Below are 22,690 nucleotides of genomic sequence, written 5' to 3' on the forward strand. Positions count from 1 at the left end.
GCTTCTTCAGAGATGGTGGCACATGCTGCAGAACCTCCTGAAGTGGCGGTGCTCGCTTCAGGTCCTTGTATGGTGGTGGCGCCCAGCAATGTACTCTCAGCCTGTCGAGTTGCGGTCAAAGAGACCATTACTGAACTCTCCCTGTGTCCGGAGTTTACCACTGTGGAACCTCCAGAGGTGGCGGCAACTGCTGAAGAATCTCCAGAGGTGTCATTGGTATCCACTTGTCTATCCTCGTCCTGTTCTGTCACCGCAACGGAGGCCGCTTTTGAACATTTGTCCTGCTCTGAACCGGCCGAGGAGGCTATCTCTGAACTCTCACCCCATATCTGTCCTGTTAACCCTGTCATTGTCAAAGAGACATTAATGAACCGTCTACTACAGACCCTGTCAATGCCCATGATTGTGAACTATCTGCTAATCCCATTCCAACCAATGCATTTAATTATGACCTGTCTGTTTGTCATACTTCAGTCACTGAAGTGCCTGCCCGCTCCGTTGTCACCAGGGAAACTATAGATGAACTATTTCTGTTCCGAAAATGCTATGTCTGTCTCGTGTGTCTCAGTTTTCCCTAGGCTCCAATCTCTGCTGTGGGTTCCTGATCCGTCGCGGTGTTCTCCTGTTCCGCCGTGGTGCTCCTCTGATCCGTCGTGGTGCTCTCCTGCCCTGTCTGCTCCACCTTGGAGGTCTTCTACCCTGTCTGCTCCGCACTGGTGGGCTTCTGCTCTGTCTGCTCCACCGTGGATGTTGGCTGTCTGGCTCTGGTGGTCATCCGCTCTGCCCTGGTGGGCTCCAGTTCCGTCGACTCCACCCTAGCTTCCTACTTTGCCGACTCTTCCTCGGTCCCCGGCCACTCAACTTCCATGTGGACCTAGCCCTCCGTCCCTCCCCCTGTTCCACCTCCGCTCCACCGCCCTCCTGGATTGGGGGGGGGGCTGCTATGTCATGAATCTGGTCCATGCATTTCCAGTTAATCACCACCAGAGGTCACCCACTCACCGCATGGACTCTTGCACTTCACTACAATCCCCATCATTCATTGCCCTGACGACACACACAGCTGTTTTCACTGATTACACAGTTTATAAAGCCTGAGTGATTAGTGTGATCAGCTATGGGCTTCCTCTTGCTAAATGCCGAGTATTGTATTGCGTTTATCACTTTCATAGCGATAGCTACTCTACGGAGCCCAAGTCATAGTCTAGCCTTGCCTTGCTTTACCTTGTGTGTTTCTCTTGCCTTTGCCTTGCTATCCGGACTCTGTTTGCAACTAGATTGGATTATTGCTCTCGTACCTGGATTACCCCTTCTGTCAAGCACTTTGGATATTGTACGCCGATCGCCGACCACGCCTGTTTACTTGAGTACTCTTCTGTCTTGCCCTCTCTATACCTGTTTGCTGTTTGTTTGACCCTGCTTGTTATTGACCATGCCTTTAAATAAAAGCTTGCAAAGATCCGCACGTCTCACGTCTTGTTCGCCCTGTTACTATATATATAAATTTTTGATCAAAAATACAGTAAAACAGCAATATTGTTAGAACCCTTTTCTATTTCAATACATTTAAAATGTAATTTACTCCAGTGCTCAGTGTCCTGATCCTTTATAAATATTATAAATTATTTACAAAGCTTTCTGCATCCCCTAATCTAAAATGTGAACTACTCATCGCACACACAACCTTTAACCGGAAGCTTTGTAAAACATTTACAACTGATGAGTAGTTTACACTTTAGATTAGGGGATGCAGAAATCTTTGTAAATGATTTATTCATGCGTTTACACAACAGGTTTTGAATACTTTGCAGTGTGTACTGCAATGTAAGGGCTGACTGGTGAGGGTGTAGACAGATGTCTTCTCTGACACACATGGAGTATTTTAACGCTGTGCATCTCCAGTGGAGGGTAAAAATGGTTCACATTATCACTAGATCCCTGTCAGGGTTGTGGGGAGAAGGGATGAGGCGAGGACTCAGTTCTGCAGAGAATGGGCTTTATTAATAATAAAAATAAACAAAACCAACCAAAACTACCCCGTAGGGGAAAAACAGGACAGCTGGCAGGCTTGGCAAGGCAGGACAGGACAGGGCACGACAAGGAAAGGCAGGATCAGCACACGACAGGGGAAATTACGACGACGAACCCGCGCAGGACTGCAAACACAAGGAGATTATAAAGGGAGCAAATGAGGAGGGTAATGAGGTAAACACAGGTGGGGAAAATTAACCAATAATTAGGAAACAAGGTGGGTGGGGTCAAGACAATTGACATGAGCACATGGCACATAGAACCAAACAAGACAAGCCATGTGCTCACACAAAACAAAAACACAAGCACATGGCCAGCAAAACAAATCACTAGCCATGTGCAAGACAGGACACGAACACGCAGCTAACGAGGAGACTCATAAGCTGCATGTTCACAAAACATGACAAACATGAAAGCACAGATCAAAACAAAACAAGAAAAAGCATGCGGCCGAAACCGAACCGCGTACCGAACAAAACACACACACACACAGACAGAGGAGCGCACGACCCGAGCAAACTCGAAATCGCACGCTCCCCAGCAAGAACAAACCTGGAGCGTGAGTGTCCGAACGCCGACACGAAACCAGAACAGAGTCTGAACAAGACAGGAGTGCCGGGATCCGAACACCACGCCCCAACATGAAACAGAGCACGCAGACAAGAGAGCGCACAGCTCGAGCACACTCGAAGCCACGCGCTCACCAGAAAACAAGACAAGAAGGGAGTGTCAGGGCTCCGTCACAAAACCATGAATAAACTAGACCGAAGTGACAGAACCCTGACAATCCCACACACTCCACACAGAACACAAGTCTGTGCTGATGAGAGAAAGGGTTTAACACAACCCACTAGAATCCCCTGACTGCAAGTCATTTACATGTTTATTCACTTGACAGCAAATCATTTAGTTTTAGCATAATTGCATTTTTGTGCTTTTTAACAGACCAGCTTACAACTTTAATGAAACTTACATAAATTATATACCGATCATTTACTAATGGTTTGATAATCATTTGTTCATGATTAACAAATGCTTATTGAGAAAATAGTACAATGTTGACATTTGTTGATTTATAAGTGATTAATAATATATTAACTAGTAGTTTATTAACCATTTACTAAAGATCTGTTTGATTATTTCATGATTTGCTATATTTTATAGATAACTTACAACAGATTTGTAAATCTTTAGCATATTAATAATCATTTGTGAATGTATAGTCATGCTTGGTAAATGATTAGTTCTTCATTATCTAATCACTTGAAATGATTTATAATTTAATCCACAAAACATAGATAAAAATATTAACATATCACTTATTAATCATTTATGAACACAGTAATGTTTTGTAAATGATTAGTTCATCATAAATTAATCACTTATATAAATGACTTTATTATACAACTGAACATTATTATAAAGCGTTACCAAACCTGTTTTTTCATAATTCTGAAAAAAAAAAATTATTGGACTATACATCTTTTGTAATATACATCTTTACACTCAATTCTGATCACTTTAGTCTGTCTTTGCTGAATAAAAGTATTAATTTCTTAAAAAAAAAAAAAAAAACTGACTCCAAAAACTAACGAAAACTGTAGCTTGACTACACACACACACAAACTGCAGTTTGATTATAACTGAACATGTTTATCAACTTTTTCCTTGATTTAATGTTAATATGGAATATGTATGTGTAAATTCTAATGCACTTTTCCCTCTCTCCTCCTATCTTTTTCAAGGCGATCCAGTCTGGTTATTACCACAAAGCTCTACTGGGGTGGAAAGTGAGTAAACTGTCATTTTGCTCATTGTGAATGTCACATCACATCACATCACGTCAACTTTAATTTCATAACTTTCACACTGTTGCACATTCTAAAGGGCAGCACATTTAACTCAGACATCCGTGGATTCACACATTTCATAAATGCAATTACAAACCTCTGCTTAGGTCAAGCGCTGAGCCAGCGTTTTCTGTATGAGTAAGTATTCTGGAAGTAAGTGAGCAAAAGTGCAGCTGCAAAGCTCGATAAGACTAAACAAAAGGCTTGTCCCATTTCCCCACAAATCCTCTCGCATGAATACGCACTAATCAGAATTTAAATATGCCAGGGTGTTTTATTTGAAGTTAAAACATGAACAAGCAAAAGGGCCAGTTTGAAAAATAAAAAAAGAAGAGCAAGAAACTCTGGTAGAAGGAGGACATGTATCATATGCTAGACTGAACTTAGCTCTGTCTGAAATTTTGCTTTCTGACGTATATCTTTCTCTTTGTGTGTCTCTTTTTCGCCGCAGAGCCGAGACAGAACGAGGCCTTTCTAGGAAACACATTATTGAAGGTGAAGTGCACACATTTGCTTTTTAAATACTCTCACTCTGTGATCACAGCTTGTGTATGTGTGTGTGTGACATGTTCGGCTCCTCGCTGGGCATTGATTGGGTGGATTTAGTGTTAGTGCTGCTCTGGCAGGCAGAACTAACAGTTAGAAGGACTAAAGACAATGTAGATGGAAATGACTTGCTTAACGGCATCAGTAACTGAACACACAATGTACAGAATCAAGCCAAAAATGAACATCATGTGCATAATATTCCACTAACTGAATTTTATCTGACTCCAACAGGCACCTTGAATCGTAATATTACATTTCAGCATGCCGTTCTTACATCAAAACAATGGTTCAACCTATAAGATATAGGATGCATAATGAAAATTAAAGGGATATTTCACCCAAAAATGAAAATTCTGTCATTAATTACTCACCCTCATGTCGTTACAAACCTATAAGACCTTTGTTCATCTTCGGAAAACACAAACTAAGATATTTTTGATGAATTCTGAGAGCTCTCTCACCCTCCCCTAGACAGCAAGGATCCTAACACAATCAAGGCTCAGAAACGTAGAACAAAAATTACTTTATTCAACAATTCGTCTCCTCTGCGTCACCCTGGCACCATTTTGGAGAGTATCACATACAATCATGGCCAAAAATATCGGCACCCTTGGTAAATATGATCAAAGAAGGCTGTGAAAATGAATCTGCATTGTTAATCCTTTTGATTTTTGATTTTAAAAATTCACAAAAATCTAACCTTTCATTGGCTAATAAGAATTTAAAATGGGAGGGGGGGGGGGGTATCATTATGAAATAAATGTTTTTCTCTAATGCACATTGGCCACAATTAACAGCACCCTTTTATTCAGTACTTTTTGAAACCTCCATTTTCCAGTTTAACAGCTCTAAATGTTCTCCTATAATGCCTGATGAGGTTAGAGCACCTGACAAGAGATCAGAGACCATTCCTTCATCCAGAATCACTCCAGACCCTTTAGATTCCCAGCTCCATGTTGGTGCTTCTTCTCTTCAGTTCACCTCACGCATTTTCTATAGGGTTCAGGTCAGAGGACTGGAATGACCATAGCAGAAGCTTGGTTTTGTGCTCAGTGACCCATTTTTGTGTTGTTTTTGAGGTTTGTGTTTGGATTATTGTATGGTTGGAAGATCCAAACATGGCCCATTATAAGATTTCTAACAGAGTCAGTCACTTATTGATTTTTTATCTGTTGGTATTTGATAGAATCCATGATGCCATGTGTCTAAACAAGATGTCCAGGACCTCCAGCAGAAATATAGGCCCACAACATCAAAAATACAGCAGTATATTTAATTGTACACATGGGGAACTTTTTATCCCTGTGTTCACCAAACCCATCTTGAGTGTTTGCTGCTAAAAAGCCATTTTTTTTTTCAGTTTCATCTGATCATAGAAGCCAGTCCCATTTGAAGTTCCAGTCATGTCTGATAACTGAATATACTGGAGTTTGTTTTCCGATGAGCTAGGATAATTTTTCTTGAAACCCTCCCAAACAACATGTGGTGATGTAGGGGCTGTTTGACATTTTTTTTTAAGGTTTTCTGAACCCGAAACTTAACTATTTTCTGCAATTCACCAGCTGTGGTCCTTGGAGAGTCTTTAGCCACTCAAACACTCCTCCTTGCTGTGCATTAGGACGATATAGACGCATGTCCTCTTCCAGGCAGTTTCGTAACATTTTATGTTGATTGGAAATTCTTAATTATTGCCCTGATGGTGGAAATGGGAATTTTCACTGCTCTAGCTCTTTTCTTAAAGCCACTTCACTAATTTGTGAAGCTCAATTATATTTTGCTGCACATCAGAAATATATTCTTTGGATTTTCTCATTGTGATGGATGATTAAGGGAATTTGGACTTTGTTTTGCCTCCTATTTATATTTTTGTGAAATAGGAAGCCATGGCTGGATAATTCCATGTTCATAATCACCCTGGAGTGCTCAAAATTGTGAATATGAATGGGAATATACTTCAGAGACATTTTACTCATAAGAATTTCTAGGGTATTTGAGATAAACATTTATTTGATAATGATATTTCCCCCCATTTTAAATTCTTACTATCCAATGAAAGGTTAGATTTTTGTGATTTTTTAAAATAAAAGATCAAAAGGATTAACCGTGCAGATTAATTTTCACAGCCTTCTTTGATCATATTTAGGGTGCCGATATTTTGGGCCATGACTGTACGTAAACAATGTATGCAATGTATGTACGCAGATACATTGTTTATATTCAGATCATGGCATAAACAACGTAAACAATGTATACGCATACATACGTTACGTTGTTTACATATGCAATACTCTCCAAAATGGTGCCAGAGTGAAGCGGAGGAGACAAATTGTTGAATAAAGTCATTATTTTTGTTTTCTTTGCACACAAATAGTATTCTCATAGCTTTGTAAAATTACGGTTGAACCACTGATGTCAAATGGATTATTTTAACAATAACCTTACTACGTTCTTGACCTTGATCATGTTAGGATCCTAGCTGTCTATGGGAGGGTCCGAGAGCTCTCGGAATTCATCAAAAATATCTTAATTTGTGTTCTGAAGATAAACAAAGGTCTTACAGGTTTGTAATGACATGAGGGTGAGTAATTAATGACACAATTTTCATTTTTGGGTGAACTATCCCTTTAAGTAAATAATGAGACCCTTTTATTTTTGGGTGAACTGCTTGCTTGAAAAACTAGTTAAGTTCTAATGCATACAGTAGATGCTATCAGTAGGGTCAGAATTACATTTGGTGTGAAAATAATTTCCACCCCTGGCCTAGATATTCAGGGTTACAGGGAGGTTGTGTGTGCTGTTCCGCACTGAGCTCAGGATACACACGGCTCTCGCACACCTGCAGCTCCCTGCATTTGGAGCATGTCGGTGAACAAGCCAGCCGTATTATATTTACATCACTGGATTTGATTCAGTCATTGGTCTGGTCAGGCTGCAAAGCAGACACATATATCCATGCAGATAAGGATGGACTGGGACTTTGAGACACATTTTTGGCACATAATGTAGGTTTAGACACACAGTCTGTTTCTCGGTATATAGAGATATTGTTAAATATTCTATAAATATACAGATATTGTGTGTGTGGCCCTGTGAAATTAAATGACAGCCCTTCCCCTCAACCATGTGAATTTATGTCAGAGGATGACAGTTAAGTTATTCAAAAATACACAAATAATGCAGTTCATACATGTACTGACTTCCTCTGTGATGAAGATGAGTATGTATAATTTATATTGATAAATTAATTTATATTAAGTAGGCTAAAACATGTTTCAAAAAACTTCTACCTTGAAAAATATATTTCTCATGTTATTTTTAAAGAGGCGTGACATACGGCCAAGTATGGTGACCCATACTCGGAATTTGTGCTCTGCATTTAACCCATCCAACGTGCACACACACAGCAGTGAACACACACAAACTATGAACACACACCCGGAGCAGTGGGCAGCCATTTATGCTGCGGCTCCCGGTGAGCAGTTAGGGGTTTGGTGCCTTGCTCAAGGGCACCTCAGTCGTGGTATTGAGGTTGGAGAGAGCGCTGTACATTCACTCCCCCCACCTACAATCCCTGCCGGACCTAGACTCAAACCTGCAACCTTTGGATTACAAGTCCGACTCTCTAACCATTAGGCCACAACTTCCCCTTTTACACAATGTTCACACCGTATTACATTTTTAGAGTCCTTTATAAATGTATGCTTTTGTCGAAAATCGTTTTCAAAACCATATGTACTGTACCTGAGATAATTTCTAAGAGTAAATTTCTAAGACCTTAAACTCAGTGTTGGGTAAGTTACTTTCAAAAAGTAATTAATTACAGTTACTAATTACTTCATCAATATTGTATTTAAATTACTTTACTAATTACTCTATCTGAAAAGTAACTTAGTTACTCAATAAGTAACTTAATTATTCAAATCGCTAATTAGGCTACATCTTAAAATCCCTATAAACCTTAATAGAAATTAAACTCTATATTCTTTCAATTCGAGTCAAACATAGAATAGTTTAGCCTTTTAGCTTTAAAACAACTGTAATACTTAAACATTTTTATGAAAAAAATGTAACCACCTTTGGTTAACAAATAGAAATACTCTGCAAAATATCTGAATAACAAAAAGGCTTAAAAGTTAAACAATACATTTCAGTTTGGCAAGATGTTCAGGAAAAGCCCAACTAGTAAAATCTGTACAGGTTTATGTCAAAATAACACGTTAACTAATGTAGGAAAGAATAAATTACAGAAATGATCTTCTCTGCTGAATAATGTCAGATCGCGCTGTTCTTATGAGGTAAATTTCTCATAGCAGGTCTTCTTTCAAAAATTATGAATATTAGATGATTTTTTTTTTTCTTAATATTTTACTTTTTTTTTGTATCTAGGTGAGGGCATATGCGCGCAGGTGACTGCATATAATGAGCTCAGACACGGGAAAGACTGTACCTTGCTTTAGTTTCATACAGATTGCATAATCAGAAACATTAGTTTTTAATTTGAATTCGTTCAAGTGTCAAGTAGACACTTCAAGATTTTTAGATTCTATTGATTTTAGTCTTATATGTATCTGAGTCAGAGCCGGCGCCAGGGCACCTCCATCAGAGGGGCATTTGAATTTCTGGGGGGGGGGGGGGGGGGGGGGCACAAATCACGTTTTGTGTGTGTGTGTGGCGGCGGGTGGTGGTGGTGGGGGTTCGGGGTGGGATGGGAAGCGTGCAATCTGTGATTGCGTGCAGTTTCTGAAGCTCGTTAAAGCGTGCAATCGCTTTATTATGTGCGCTGTTTTACCGGTTTCACTTTCGCTTTCGAAACGATCACGTTCAGCAAGAAGGGGAGAGGATGGAAAGTGGGGGGCACCGTAACTCTGCCCGCGAATGCCCACTCTTGGTGCCGGCCCTGATTTGAGTATTTAAGGTTTCTCTGTGAATCAGGAAAATCTGAAAGTGAACGCACCCGCACGCGGAGGGTTAAAGCCGCTGCATTCAATATCTTTAGACTGTAAATTTAGATTTCAAATTCAATATTGCTTTTAGAACTGTTGAAATTATTTACTGTATGTAACGCAAGTACTTTATAAGTAACTGTAATTAAATTACCTAAAAATGAACAGTAATCCCTTACTTTACTTTTTCAGTGGATAAGTAATTTAATTACAGTAACGCGTTACTTAGTAACGCATTACACCCAACACTGCTTAAACTAAAGTTTTTAAAGATTTTTTTCCAACTCTTTATCTTGGATGCTGTTTTTTGACATTGTTGCAAATGTAAAAAGTAGTTGCTTTGTGCACTTAAACTACAGTTCAAAAGTTTGGGGTCATAAAGACATATTTTAAAGGTATTGCTACTTCCTTTCTTTAAGGGTTAATTTAAAGAAAAAGATTTCTAAAGATTTATTTTTCAGCTAGATACTGTTTGAACTTTTATATTCATCAAAGAATATTGAAAAAAGTATTACGTGTTTCCACAAAAAAAATGAAAGCAGCATTGATAACAATAAAAAATATATATATTGAGCACCAATTCAGCATATTAGAATGATTTCTGAAGGATCATGTGACATTGAAACTGGAGTAATGGCTGCTGAAATAAAGCTTTGCCATTACAGGAATAAATTACATTATTACAATGATATATTAAAATAGAAAAAAGTATAATATTTCACAATATTTTTACTGTTTTACTGTATTTTCATCATATAAATTCAGGCCTGGTATGCATAAGAGACCTTCAAAAACATTAAAAACCCAACAGACGCCAAACTTTTGAATGATAATGTAGATTCATTTTTCTTGAATTGATATTACAAGTAACACATGCACATTTAGAGAAAGAAGACATAGAGCAATAGTTTAGTTGTGTTGAAACAAACAGAATAAATCTACACTGGGGTATCATGGGGAAGATAGGGTGTTGTCAGTTACGCTGTATTTGTTGTGTTACTTTGCACTATATAATTGATCAATCACATATCTCTCTTTGGCTCACTGTGTCTCAAACTGCTGACAGCCACCATCATTTCTTGACTGTAAAGCCTCATCTGTCCTCAAGATGCTGACCCTGTCAGAGTGAACCTCTAGAGGTGGACACAGGAGGGAATCCAGTCCCTAACACTCTTCATTACGCTTGACAATCAATCCAGCACTCTGCCGAATTAAAGACAGAGACACAAAGAATGAACGAGCCCTGGGGCCCTGTACAGGACGAACTTGATTACTACAGAGTCTACCAGACTCACGCAGCTAGCTGTCCCTCACCTGCGGAGCTCGATTAAGTGGGGAAAGTTTGTCCTGATGTTATGAGGGCTTGAAGTTCTTCATGATATGAAGAGTCCTCAACAACCTGTTGTCTGTCAGAGCATGCAACCTTTTAATTAGCACTAACCTTTCTCTCTTGTACTAATAATGCTACACTGGAGGATAAACACTAACAGATTTATTTTTTGAAAGGGAAGACAAGCAAATACCCAGACTGACTCGCAATATACATCTGGTCTTTCAGGTCTTAAGGGCTCCTTGCAGAGGATGCAGCTGGAATATGTAGATGTGGTCTTCGCCAATCGGCCTGATAGCAACACACCAATGGAGGGTAAGTTTGGTCATTATAATGAGGTTAGCCAGATCAAAAGTTTAAAAATTTTGGGGTTGCCTTAGTAAATAAGTAATATATTTAAAATACATTTATTTCATACTAAATAAGTGGTATAGTTCAAATCTATAAACATATTGACATATCTGACATATCACTTGAGACTTACTGATATAAAAAATTATAATTCAACTTTATCAAGAGGTCTAGGCTACTTGTGTACAATGTATATTTCATATTATTAAGTCTAAAATGTGTTTAATGTCACTATTGATGAGGAATGTATGATCTTTGAATAATTCTGGTCTTTAAATGCAAGATATTTAAAGTGTACCTGATGTATACTTGCAGTAGTTCCACTTTGGCACAATAAGATATACTTCAGTATATCTTTAGTTGGACTTCAGCACTACTTGCACACAATTGAATTACAAAATTAGCTGTTCCAATTTAGCAGACTTAAGTATACCAGTTTAATATGCCAAAAGTACAATTGCAGGATATTTATATGAAGTACATAAATATGTAAATGTATTGTAGTATACTTAGCATGAAATATATGTATTTCAAATACATTTTAGTATTTTTATTTTTCACTAGGGTGATAAGATTTTTAAATGTTTTTCAAAGTCTTTTATTCTCACCAATGCTGCATTTATTTGATCAAAAAATACAGTAAAACCGTAATATTGTGAAATATCATTACAATTTAAAGTAACTTTTTCTATTTTCAGTTTATTGTAAAATGTCATTTTTATTCCCGTGATGGCAAAGAATTTTTCATTTCTCCAGTTACATGATCCTTCAAAAATCATTTGAATTCCATGCTGCTCAATTTCTTAGGTTATTAATGTTGAAAACAGTGCTGCTTTGTAGAAACTGTGATACTTTTTTTTACAGAATTCGTTGATGAAGCGCAATAACAGCATTTATTTGAAATAGAAATATTTTGTAACATCATTGATTTAGTGTCTTAAGTGTCACCTTTGAACAATTTAATATATTCCTGCTGGATAAAAGTATTATTGAACAGAAAACTATTGTAGTGACCCCAAACTTTTGAACAGTAGTGCATGGAAATTGGAGTACATTTTGAAGACTTTGGTAGGTTTAGTCATTCATACAAGTTTCCTCTCAAAAAATGTTCTTGACCTTCACCAAAGCACTTACGGAAACTCTCTGGAAAGTGCTGAGAAGTTAGCGATCACAATACTGCATCAAAAGCCATGTACAAAAGAACAAGTGTGTCAGACTAAAAGGGTTGGTGTCCTGCAGGCACATCCATCTGAGGTCTAAATTCTCTGAAAGATGTATTCGTGATAACAGGGTTACGATTAAGTGCAGTCCCCGGGGTGCCATCACGGTAATAATTCTGAATAACCAGACTTCTTACTTCTACCCAAAGTACGCAATGCAGCCAGCAGGCTACCACGCTGCTGTTAAAGCTCTGTGCTGCCCAAAGCTTCAAGTGCAGTTAGCCTGAAAATCTAATCTACTGTTTAATAATGTGCTTTTGGTACAAACCACAGGATAGCAAAATCTGTTGAACAGTATAAACCGGTTACAGCATATGAGGAGACAGAGAGAAACAATTTCACCAAGAGTGATTTGGAGACAATTTGTGGATAGTTAATTAAAATGAGTATCTGCTGATGATGCCGTTTTTTAAATTGATAATTTTATTCTCAGAAGAGTAAAATAAGAAGATAATTGAACCAGCCTCTTTGACCTTCAGTTCTCGTAAAGAAATTACCAGCTGTTGTAACAACAGCTCCTCTCTTTCGTTTATCCATCCAATTATCTCCAGAGAAGAGAGAAGAACAGACAGTAGTAGAGGAAGATGGAAAACATGAAAGATAGAAGGATAGTGATCGGCTTCAAAATAGTTTTTCTTCTGATCAATAACAAAGGGTAAAGCCAGAAACAGATGCCAACACATTGCAAGTTTTGTGGAATATGCTTGATTTGCATCCCTGCTTTACTGTTGCAGCAGCAACAGTTTAATTAATTTTAACTTCCTCAAGATTGTCTGCGAGCAGCTGCATTACCATGACATTATTTGATCTAAAAGAGAAAGCTGACCAAAGAATCAGAATAAACCTGAATTTACATGCAATGAGAAAAGGCAGTGTCTTATGAATTAAATTGTCCCTGCAAAGCTAAAAGCATTAGTTTCTTATACTTGAGCAAAGTTTCAGGCTTTGGAGACAACCATGACGGAATTCAAGCCAATTTATTATTTTAGGTCTGCTTAGCCTTGCATTTAAATATGACAGGCAAGCTGAATGCCTCTTTTTAGCCCTTTTTAAAAATGCCTTGCATAAAATGTCCAGTACTGTCTGGCAGATATCACTGAAATAGGTATCGTGAGAAATCATAATGTATATGTGACCACCCTAAACTCTGTAAATGGCAAAAATGCCATTCTTTAGCCAATCAGAAACACAAGTGCTTGCTACATCCAAAATCTCTATCTGAATAGATACTACATTTAATGAGGACTTCTTCTGTGACTGTTAAAAAGTGTGTTCTGTATAGTTCAAATGAATGAAATCTGTGGATACAACACCAACAAGTTGCCATTGTCATGTGACTTAAGCCCAACGTATACTTCAGTTTTGACAGCCGAACGCACAGCCTTTCGATTAGTATACTCCATTTGATGGTGTGCATGAACACAGGTGCCTGACCACTAAAAAGTTTAATTCTTGTTCAGAGTCATTTCTCTAAAAGTTAACACAGACAAAAAGGTATTTTTACTCATTTGAACTAGAGTTGCAGGTATCAGCACAGCTGTCTATTGTTATTTTTATCTCCAGTAGTTTGACTAAGTTGTTGTTTAGTCTCATTGGTTTCTTTTCTGACTGTGAAACAATAGGCCTGGGCACTGTAAGTGCAAAAAAACTCAAGGTGCATGTACGAGCTGAGTGTACGTTATATACACATTTAGAAAAATCTGACTGCACACATAGTACGTACATAGGCCATTGCACTGATCATTTGCATCATGCGCAGTGCGAAAAACAGAAGTATACTTTGGGCTTCACGTCGTCACTTCACTGCAATTCACCACTCTTCCCCTGTGGATTTGTCATACTACTCTTTCACATATTGTCTTTCACTAACTATATAGTAGGAAAGTACTATATAGTTGGATGCAGGGCAGGTTTGCTGCCATGTCTGTGAAGGACGGAGTTTGGAGTAAGCAAAATGGCTAAAATAGCTTACATATAGCACCTTGTAGAGTCAAAAAGGAGATATTTGAAAGAGAAAGATTTTCATAGTCCCTCTCTTTTTGTGAGCTCAATCAATATTCTCTTGTTAAGGGGCATCGGTATGCCCCTCTTGTAATGTATGTACCGCTTAGAGCTGTTCTGTTATGTAGCATTCAGGGCTTAGTAATATTTCAAAGCTCTGCGCTGTATGCCAAGGTCACCCTGACTCAGCCATTTGTTCCAGACTGTTCCATTTGTTCTTTACTTTAACAAGCTTTTCAGCTTTCACTCCATCACTTCTCACTCAGACTCAAATAATCTAACACAGTGCCTGCCAAATGTTACTTCACATTACAGTTGTTGCATCTTCCCCAAACAAAAAATGTTTGTTTGTTACTCAGTTAATTTATTGCAACCCTACCAGTTCAGTTCACCCATTGAGTCTGTCTATAGGACCCTAAATCGATTCCATTTTCTGAAATAATTTTAAATTAGTGTTCATTCAGTGCCTGATTAGAAATCCTACAGAATCACTTTATGGTGTCTGTCATCTGAAATATGTTTTAGTATATCACTGTAAGAAGCTGTGGAACTTGACATTAAACATTTGTAGTTCTTTGTGTTTTATGTTTTGTAAACTAACCTCTTCATGTACTAACTTGGCATGCAAGCCCATAATTTTCCAGCTCAAACAACCACAGGTGTTTTAATTCTTTTTCCACAAACTATTATGACAGGGGAAGATTATCCAAGAAGATTAACAGAAATGTACTTTCACGTGGTTCCTTGCATAATACTATGTTATGACCTCAAAACACTTCAACTAACATAACAGGTTCCTTTTGTGACACAGTAAACTTGCTCATTAGCTCACCTGGTATACAGCATTGCACTTGTGAAACAAGAGTCACAACACTCAACAGAAGAGCTCAAAGACTTATAGAAGTAAGTTAAAATGGCATGGTTGCTGTAACAAAAAGCATTTTTTATCTCATGTTTGATTTTGTTAACATTGTTAAGTTTAGGTAGGGTTTAGTGAATGTGGTACACTGAAAAAAATGATACTTTGGATTAACTTAAAAAAATTGATGTAATTTGTTACATCTAATTTTTTTAGTTTTTCTCAAATTGTACTTATGATTTAGTTAAAACCGTAAATTTTGATTTAATGTCAAACCAAAATTTTAATTTTTTCCAACACAACGTTTTACCTCAGCCCAAAGTAATAATATCATTTGTTACAAAGAACGTGTGTAATTTTTTTGCTTTGATACAACCTAGTGTTTTTATTTTAGAAAAACTTAACATTTACAAGTACATCTAATTGAAGTTTTTACTTTGAAATAAACTAATTAAATAGATGTAATTAGTTTCTCTCAAATAATTTTTTTGATTTGGCTAAAACTATAATTTTTTACTTGATGTTAATCAAAATATTGCTTTGGTTCAAATTATTTTTTCATTTTGGAAAAACTAATATTTTCAGTTTCAATAAATTAAATTGCATTTTTACTTTGGAAAAAACTAATAAAATTGATGTAATTTTGTTACAAGTTATTAGATTAGGTTTTTTCAAGTTGATTTTTTTACTCAGAACAAACTATCAATTTTAATTATAACAAAGTCAATATATTTAGGTCAATATTATAATGCGTCAATAAAAAAGCCAAAGTTGCTCCCATATTCAAGTTTTGTTGTACTTCAGATAAAACTGAAAATACCTTGTTTCGGTCTGTAGCTCACTTTCCTTAAATAAAGACACAAAAATTTACTTCAAAAAGACTAAAATTTAATTCTGCAAGCATATCTTTTAAAACATGTTCGCAGACCACATCCACAGCTTTGACAGCAAATATGGTTTGAATTTTTTGTAACAGCAATTAAGTGCAATACAGTTTCTCACAGTTTCTACACTGTACAAACTTGGCTAGATTAACAACAAAAAATGTAAATAAAAAAGTGCTTAAGAGGCCCACATCAATATTGAGCACATTACCAATCAATGAAGCATTATGTAAAACTTGAGAAATGGGTAACACTTTATAATAACGTCCAGTTATAAGTAATTTATAAGCGATTAGTTAATGATGAACTAATCATTTACAAAGCTTTCTGCATCCCCTAATCTAAAGTGTCAACTACTCATCAGTTGTAAATGTTTTACAAACCTTCCAGGTTACAGGTTGTTTGTGAATATATATATATATATATATATATATATATATATATATTTACGCACACACGACTGGAAACCATAAAGTTTGTAAAACATTTACAACTGATGAGTAGTTGACACTTTAGATTAGGGGATGCAGAAAGCTTTGTAAATGATTTATAAGGTTTATTGAGATAATAGTACAATGTTGACATTTCAATGATCTATAAGTGATTAATAATATATTAACTAGTAGCTATTAATCATTAAGGATCTGTTTGATTATTTCATGATGCTATTTATAAAGATAACTTATGACAGATTTATAAATCGTTAGCATATTACTTAATCATTTGTGAATGTATAGTTATGTTTTGTAAATGATTAGTTCATCATTAACTAATCACTTATAAATTACTTATAACTGGACGTTATTATAAAGTGTTACCGAGAAATGTAATGCAATAGCCTTTAATAACTGTAAAACTGTTTAAACATTTTAATGTTAACGATGTGCCCAAATATCTATACCACAAAACAACTTCACAATAAATTGAGTTTAACGTCAGTTTAAAGTGTTTTTCATTGAACAGTGATTCATTAACCTGCAATGTATTTGAGTACAAGCTCTAAAACAGAACAAAATACAAACATAACAAAATGTATCCAAATGTATTTCTCTTGGCAGCTTTACTTTCACAGCTTAACTGAGGCTGAGAACTTTGCGTGTCATTTTCTTTGGTTCAATCTCCATAAATAACTTTTGTAGTGCATCAAAGGTGTGTTCCAGCTCACCTGGATAGCTCAAGTTCAGCACATAAATTAGGCCAAATAACATGGCACATGCAAGTGTGACTGATGGCAACCTGCTCAGGACTTTCACACCTTCAATGACTATACCAATGTCATGTGGTGGTTGGAGAGAATCACCCTCTTCCCTGATGACGAACACAGCCATTGTGGAACTTGCAAGCTCTGTTTCAGCTTCATCCCTCTGGACAACCTGATAAAAGACGAGCTATAAGTTATTCTGATGAAACCAGTTTCCAGTGTACCGACATAGGACACAGACAGTTCCCAAAATCAAATAAAAAAAATGTTGATGATGAGATTAAGCTGGTTTATATTATATTATATACACAAGACTCAGGATTCACAGTCGTCTGATTGCCAGAGACAAGCAAGTTTGAGTAGGATGATTATAAATTGTAAGTAAAACGCCCTGCTTTCGACTTGGTTTTGGTCTCTAACGAATTCTAAATGTAACTGATGCAAAAAAAGAAGCATTTTCTCATCAAAATATGACCAAATTAGCACTTTCCCAGCAACATTTTCTTTTGCTTCCACATGGGCAAGGTGGCAATGTGTCCAATGCATCCTGCATCCCCTTAGCAGCACACCATGCCTGTGCAAAATGTGCCAGGTACTACAGCCACATGTGCCCTCCTTGGCCAGCGTAAGCTTACTCATGCACGTGCCCTTTATGGCCAGTGTCAGCGTGCTGCAGCTGGTGGACTGTGACCGCATACATTTACTTATTTTGGACTGATTCTGATTCTCTAGATGGGATTGAAATGTGCAAAAAAAATAAAATGGTATGTATCCTGTTACTTGTTGCAGATATTTACAATATTATAAACATTTTTTAACATTTAAAAAAAATGGAAACAACACAAGACTAAGATGGGGACAGAGTTACAGTAATTGTGATCACATTTAGGTCTTTACCTGAGGTCTTAAAGTATAAAGGTAGAATGAAGACATAACTGTGATCTTTTGCAGGAACAATATAAAAGGAGCATTATCCTGCTTTTTTTAAGTCTTTCACAGTCAACTATAGGTACATATACAAATGATAAAATGTTACCTTTGGCACAACATAGTTCACATTTGCACTGAAATATTAATTTCTGGCGCTATGGCTTCATGGAAGTGCTGCCCATTTCAGGAAGTTTGTATCAAGCAAACTTGACATTAAACATTTTATTAATAGCCTTGCATTTTGACCCAGCGTCAAATCGTAAATTTAACCTCTTAAGCCCCACCTAAACAGAGCACATTTTCTCCAGTTTGGCATCACCCAAATCTAAAAGCTTAAAAAAAAAAGCATCAAAATGGCGACAAAAGAGGATGAAAACGCAACAAAAATGTGACAAAAAAAGTGAGTAAAACGCGACAAAAAAAGTGATAAAAACATACCGGAAAAGCAACAAAAGAGGGACAAAAAACGTGACTGTGTTAAGACTCCAGCATTACCACTGGACCTCTTCTTTGACCTTCATTCATTGACATTTCTGTCCCTCTTCTTAAATTACTTAAAATAAGAATCCAGCTAATCAGCCACTCACAAAATGTCCACCACATTTGCCACGTTAACTGTTACCATGTCCTATCTAGAGTATTCTTAAAGATATTTGGAGGGGCTGCTGCTCAGCAAGCAGGATCCACGAAGATTACTCAAACACGCATGAATCAAGTTAAAAAAAAGTTTGCGTGATATAACTCCTTTAAGTGACAAAATTGGACACATAACCAACATATGATAACTTTTACGAGGGAAATAAAACCATGAGAGAGTCACTCGATTGGAGTGCATTTACCGTAGAGTAAAATGGCACTTAATTTTAATTTTTAAAACTAATTTCAACCCACAATTGTAACTTTCTAATTCAGGATACAAGTTACAAGGCAAACAAAGGATCAAAGGATAGGCATACAAATGTATCTAGATCTATCTATATATACACACAACATACCCGAGTACATACCAGATCAAGAACTTTAAGTATCTTCTGGGTCTTCTTTCTGATAACTCCTCCCTTCCTTCTGAAGAGCTCGATCAGCTTGCTGTGGTGCTTGTCCAAAGAAGCCAGGAATCTTGTCTGAAGTGGAACAGTTGTAATCCTGAGAAATTCAGCATTGATCTTAAAAATATGAAATAAAACAAAACAGAAGAATGATTACATGACAGCTACATGTGAGATACATTCTGAAATACAAAATTACAATTTCTTTAAAAAATGCATGTCATTTTGAACAAAATTTTAATATATCATAGCAGATTTCTTATAATAGGCAATTAGTATCCTCTACTTTACTTTAGTTCAAAATATTACATGCCTCATCCTCTGTGAACAATGCAGGCCATCTTTCTATCAACTCTTCAACTCCCAATTCCTTTTCCACAATTTCTTGTCTTCGTAGTGAAAAGGTTTTGGCCATTTTGTCCTTTACCACGGCACGATTGTCTCGTTTCTTTACTTCTGTTAAAAGTGAGTGTCTCTCATTTTCCAGTTTTTCTCGAGTCTCTCCAGTTGGAATGTCGGGTATGTGGTTAGCTTCTCCTCTCTTTGGTCTCTTTACTTTTTTTGCTGGCAAGGCATCCTCTGTGGCTTTGGACTTCAATGAATTTACAAGTAACTCAGAACACCCAGTGCCCTTTAGCTGAGTTCGGTAGTTACCCATTTTTGTCTTAAACCGCTGCTTCCAACCATAGCAGCCATTGTACGAACCCGGTTCGGAAAGGCATGGATGCTTCTTGATTAGAGCTTCTGCAACTTCACTGAAGTCAGCATCTGATGGGTAAGCTTTGAACCTGAATATTTCTTCACAGTCTTTGCATTTCCACATTCACCAGAAAACTAAGAAAAAAACATACAAAAAGAACCATGTTAGGCATTTGCTGCTTAAAGGAACAGGCCACCGTTTTTCCATACTGAGATATGTTCTTACCTGAGCTTAGACGAATTGATGCGTACCAGTCAGTCTGCGCTCAGTCATGCACAAAGACCAAAGATGTTTTTAGCATTTAGCCTTTCCCAGCATATTCCTATGGACCCAAACGGGGGTGAAGTTAGAAGTGACCAAGCTCTTCCACATTTTCCCTATTTAAATACGATTACGTGAGAAGTTACACGATCCAAGTATAGTTACACATTACTATATTGTAAGGCGTAATAGGACCACTTCGACGTCCGTGCAGTAATATCTTCAGAATTCTTTAGGAGTGAAGATATTACTGCGCGGACGAAGTGCTCCTAAGGTGTTATTACGCCTTACAATATAGTACCCCTTTTTATCCGCTTAGAAAATCGACATGTTTAATTTTGTGTGACTGATCGCCCCCACAAAGACCAGACTGGTACGCATCAACTTGTCTAAGCTCAGGTAAGAACATATCTCAGTATGGAAAAACGGTGGCCTGTTCATTTAATGCTATTTTCATAATGCAAGAGATCATGCTTTTGCATATTAGTTTAAATATTTATGCCTATTGGTGGTTACTACTTCAGCGAGAAGACGACATTTATTAAACTGTCTAGATATTAATTTCATTTTATGGTTATAGTGTGCGTAAACATGTTACTTGTGTGATGGACTTCTCTATCAGTTTAGTCATTTATATTTGTGGTGTCCTTGGGCAAGACACCTCACCCACTGCCTGTATGAATGTAGTGTGTGAGTGGTTGGTGATGGCCGAAGGGACCAATTGCGCAGAATGGCAGCCTCGCTTCGGTCGGTCTGCCCCTGAGAAATTGTGGCTACAACAGTAGCTTACCATCACAGAGTATGAACTGAAAGAATAATGACTACACTGTAGCGCTTTGAGAAGCTTCTGACACTGGTTTGTAAAGCGAAATACAAGTGTAAGGCACAATTATTATCATATTCATACAAATAATGTTCACTGCCTGGTGTGCATGTGTGGATCACCTACCAAATTCTGCAGCGGTTAATGATTCCAGAAAAAGGGCACCTGTAAATACAAAGGAAATTGCATGAATTTATAGGGGACAGTGATTATTATTTCCATTTGTCACTTTAAACTATAACTTATGTATGTAACTTAGTGTTTCTCTTTAATCAGTCATTGCTCTCCCCATTGCTACAAATAAAATATGTAATAGACAAATACATACAAGTAGTAAATAGTAAGTTAACATTTAGTTGTGGAGGATTTCTCGGACTCCCCCGTTACCCTCCCATGAACAAACATAAGAAGGAATGTTGTTTTAACCACGGAAAGGCGTCAGTACACTCCGATTTTCAAGTTCAAATCCTCCCATGTTAATCTAACGTTACTAACTCTCCTGACTGCTTTGTCGGACAAAATGGACGATGGCGAAGTATGATTGGTCAGATCACCTGTCAATCAAGCTCCCTACGAAGGGTCAATTGGCCCAAAAAAAATCCAACACGACCTTACCCGAGCTCGTTCAACGTTCTGTCCCATCCCGACCATAAACTGCACGCAGCTGTGTGAAGCTTCCCTCCCTCCCTCCTCAAACGTAAATGTATATTATGTCAATCGTTTGAGCTACGTTTGTTGCTGTAAAATTTTTCATTTGTGCTGTTTTCGTTTTTGATATATTCTTTTTTGCATGCAGTGTGTGCCACAGACACGTGCGCGCGCCTCAGAGGAGGCCGAGTGTAGACGCATCAAGGCTCTAAAGTTTGTAATAGTTTAAAAACCAAACCAGCACAAACGGAAATCTTTACAGCACAAAACAGTACAGATGTAGATCAAGCGGTTGACACTATTTTTAGCTGTTTTAGAGCTTTAAAACTGTCTGCATGTCCGACCCGTGGCGTTCACCGATCGGGTTCAAAAGCGCGTGCTCCTTCACCCGTCTCAACAAGCTCACGAGTACGGAATCAATACAGTTTAACGTTAGGCTCATGGTGAAAAGCACGCGTAAAGTCTGTCCCTGGAGCACCCTAACTTACTCTCATCCCGCCTAAACTTTGGCTCGGCTGCAGCTCTATGGCTGAGGGGCTAGCAGCTAGCAGTGACCCAGCTACCGATTAAACATGTCCAGACATTGGCGGGGCTCTTCAGTTGAATTAAGCGTGATCTAGACACGATTATTATAAGTTTGGTAATTTCTGAACTACGCGACCACATAATGCGATTAGCAAAAATTCGAGATGACAATTTTAACCAGTTCATATTTCTTAAACTCTATCACAGAACCCCGGTTCTTTGACTTTGTTAATTTCCTCAAAAACAGATATTTTGTCACCAAGCAAAACACATTCGAGCTCTTACCTTGTTTAATTGAGTTTTCTCGGAGACTCGCACATGGAAATGGTCCTTTGCTTGCGAAGCGAGGTAATGGCGGACAGCAGAAATGTTCAACGACTGAGATGTACCGAGACGTAATGACGTCACATGATCACATGACACCCCAAAACTTTGGATTAACCTTAAACTACCATTCAAGTAAAAGTAATGTTTTAAAGTTTGTCTAGAGGGCGTAACACTTACTTTGAGGCAAAGTGAAAACAGAAGGTATAAACTG

The 22,690-nt window shown here is 37.5% G+C and overlaps 2 protein-coding genes across 6 annotated transcripts in view; one reads left to right on the forward strand and one right to left on the reverse strand.

The window, feature by feature from the left end:
* Nucleotides 1-22,690, forward strand: part of kcnab1a (potassium voltage-gated channel subfamily A regulatory beta subunit 1a) — a gene marked incomplete at both ends in the record, with an annotated part of 151,253 nt that overhangs the window by 123,789 nt on the left and 4,774 nt on the right. For 3 of the 4 annotated variants that reach the window (XM_079374456.1, XM_079374457.1, XM_079374458.1), the window contains 3 exons: nucleotides 3,777-3,821; nucleotides 4,333-4,376; nucleotides 10,932-11,018. In XM_079374456.1, coding sequence (XP_079230582.1) covers nucleotides 3,777-3,821; nucleotides 4,333-4,376; nucleotides 10,932-11,018 — 176 coding nt within the window. The remainder of the gene's footprint in view (nucleotides 1-3,776; nucleotides 3,822-4,332; nucleotides 4,377-10,931; nucleotides 11,019-22,690) is intronic. The other variant, XM_079374459.1, reaches the window with a different exon arrangement.
* LOC306843161 (uncharacterized protein) lies at nucleotides 16,004-22,632 on the reverse strand. 2 transcript variants are annotated; one of them, XM_079374460.1, is made up of 6 exons: nucleotides 22,438-22,632; nucleotides 21,106-21,144; nucleotides 20,121-20,217; nucleotides 19,509-20,029; nucleotides 19,157-19,312; nucleotides 16,004-17,391 (listed from the first exon to the last, which is right to left on the reverse strand). In XM_079374460.1, the coding sequence occupies exons 4-6, from the start codon at nucleotides 20,016-20,018 to the stop codon at nucleotides 17,092-17,094; spliced, it is 966 nt and encodes a 321-aa protein (XP_079230586.1). In that variant the 5' UTR covers nucleotides 20,019-20,029; nucleotides 20,121-20,217; nucleotides 21,106-21,144; nucleotides 22,438-22,632; the 3' UTR covers nucleotides 16,004-17,091. The 2 variants fall into 2 exon arrangements, with proteins under 2 accessions (XP_079230586.1, XP_079230587.1); XM_079374461.1 differs by lacking the exon at nucleotides 20,121-20,217.

Source organism: Barbus barbus, assembly GCF_936440315.1.
Source record: "Barbus barbus genome assembly, chromosome: 23".
NCBI lineage: Eukaryota > Metazoa > Chordata > Actinopteri > Cypriniformes > Cyprinidae > Barbus > Barbus barbus.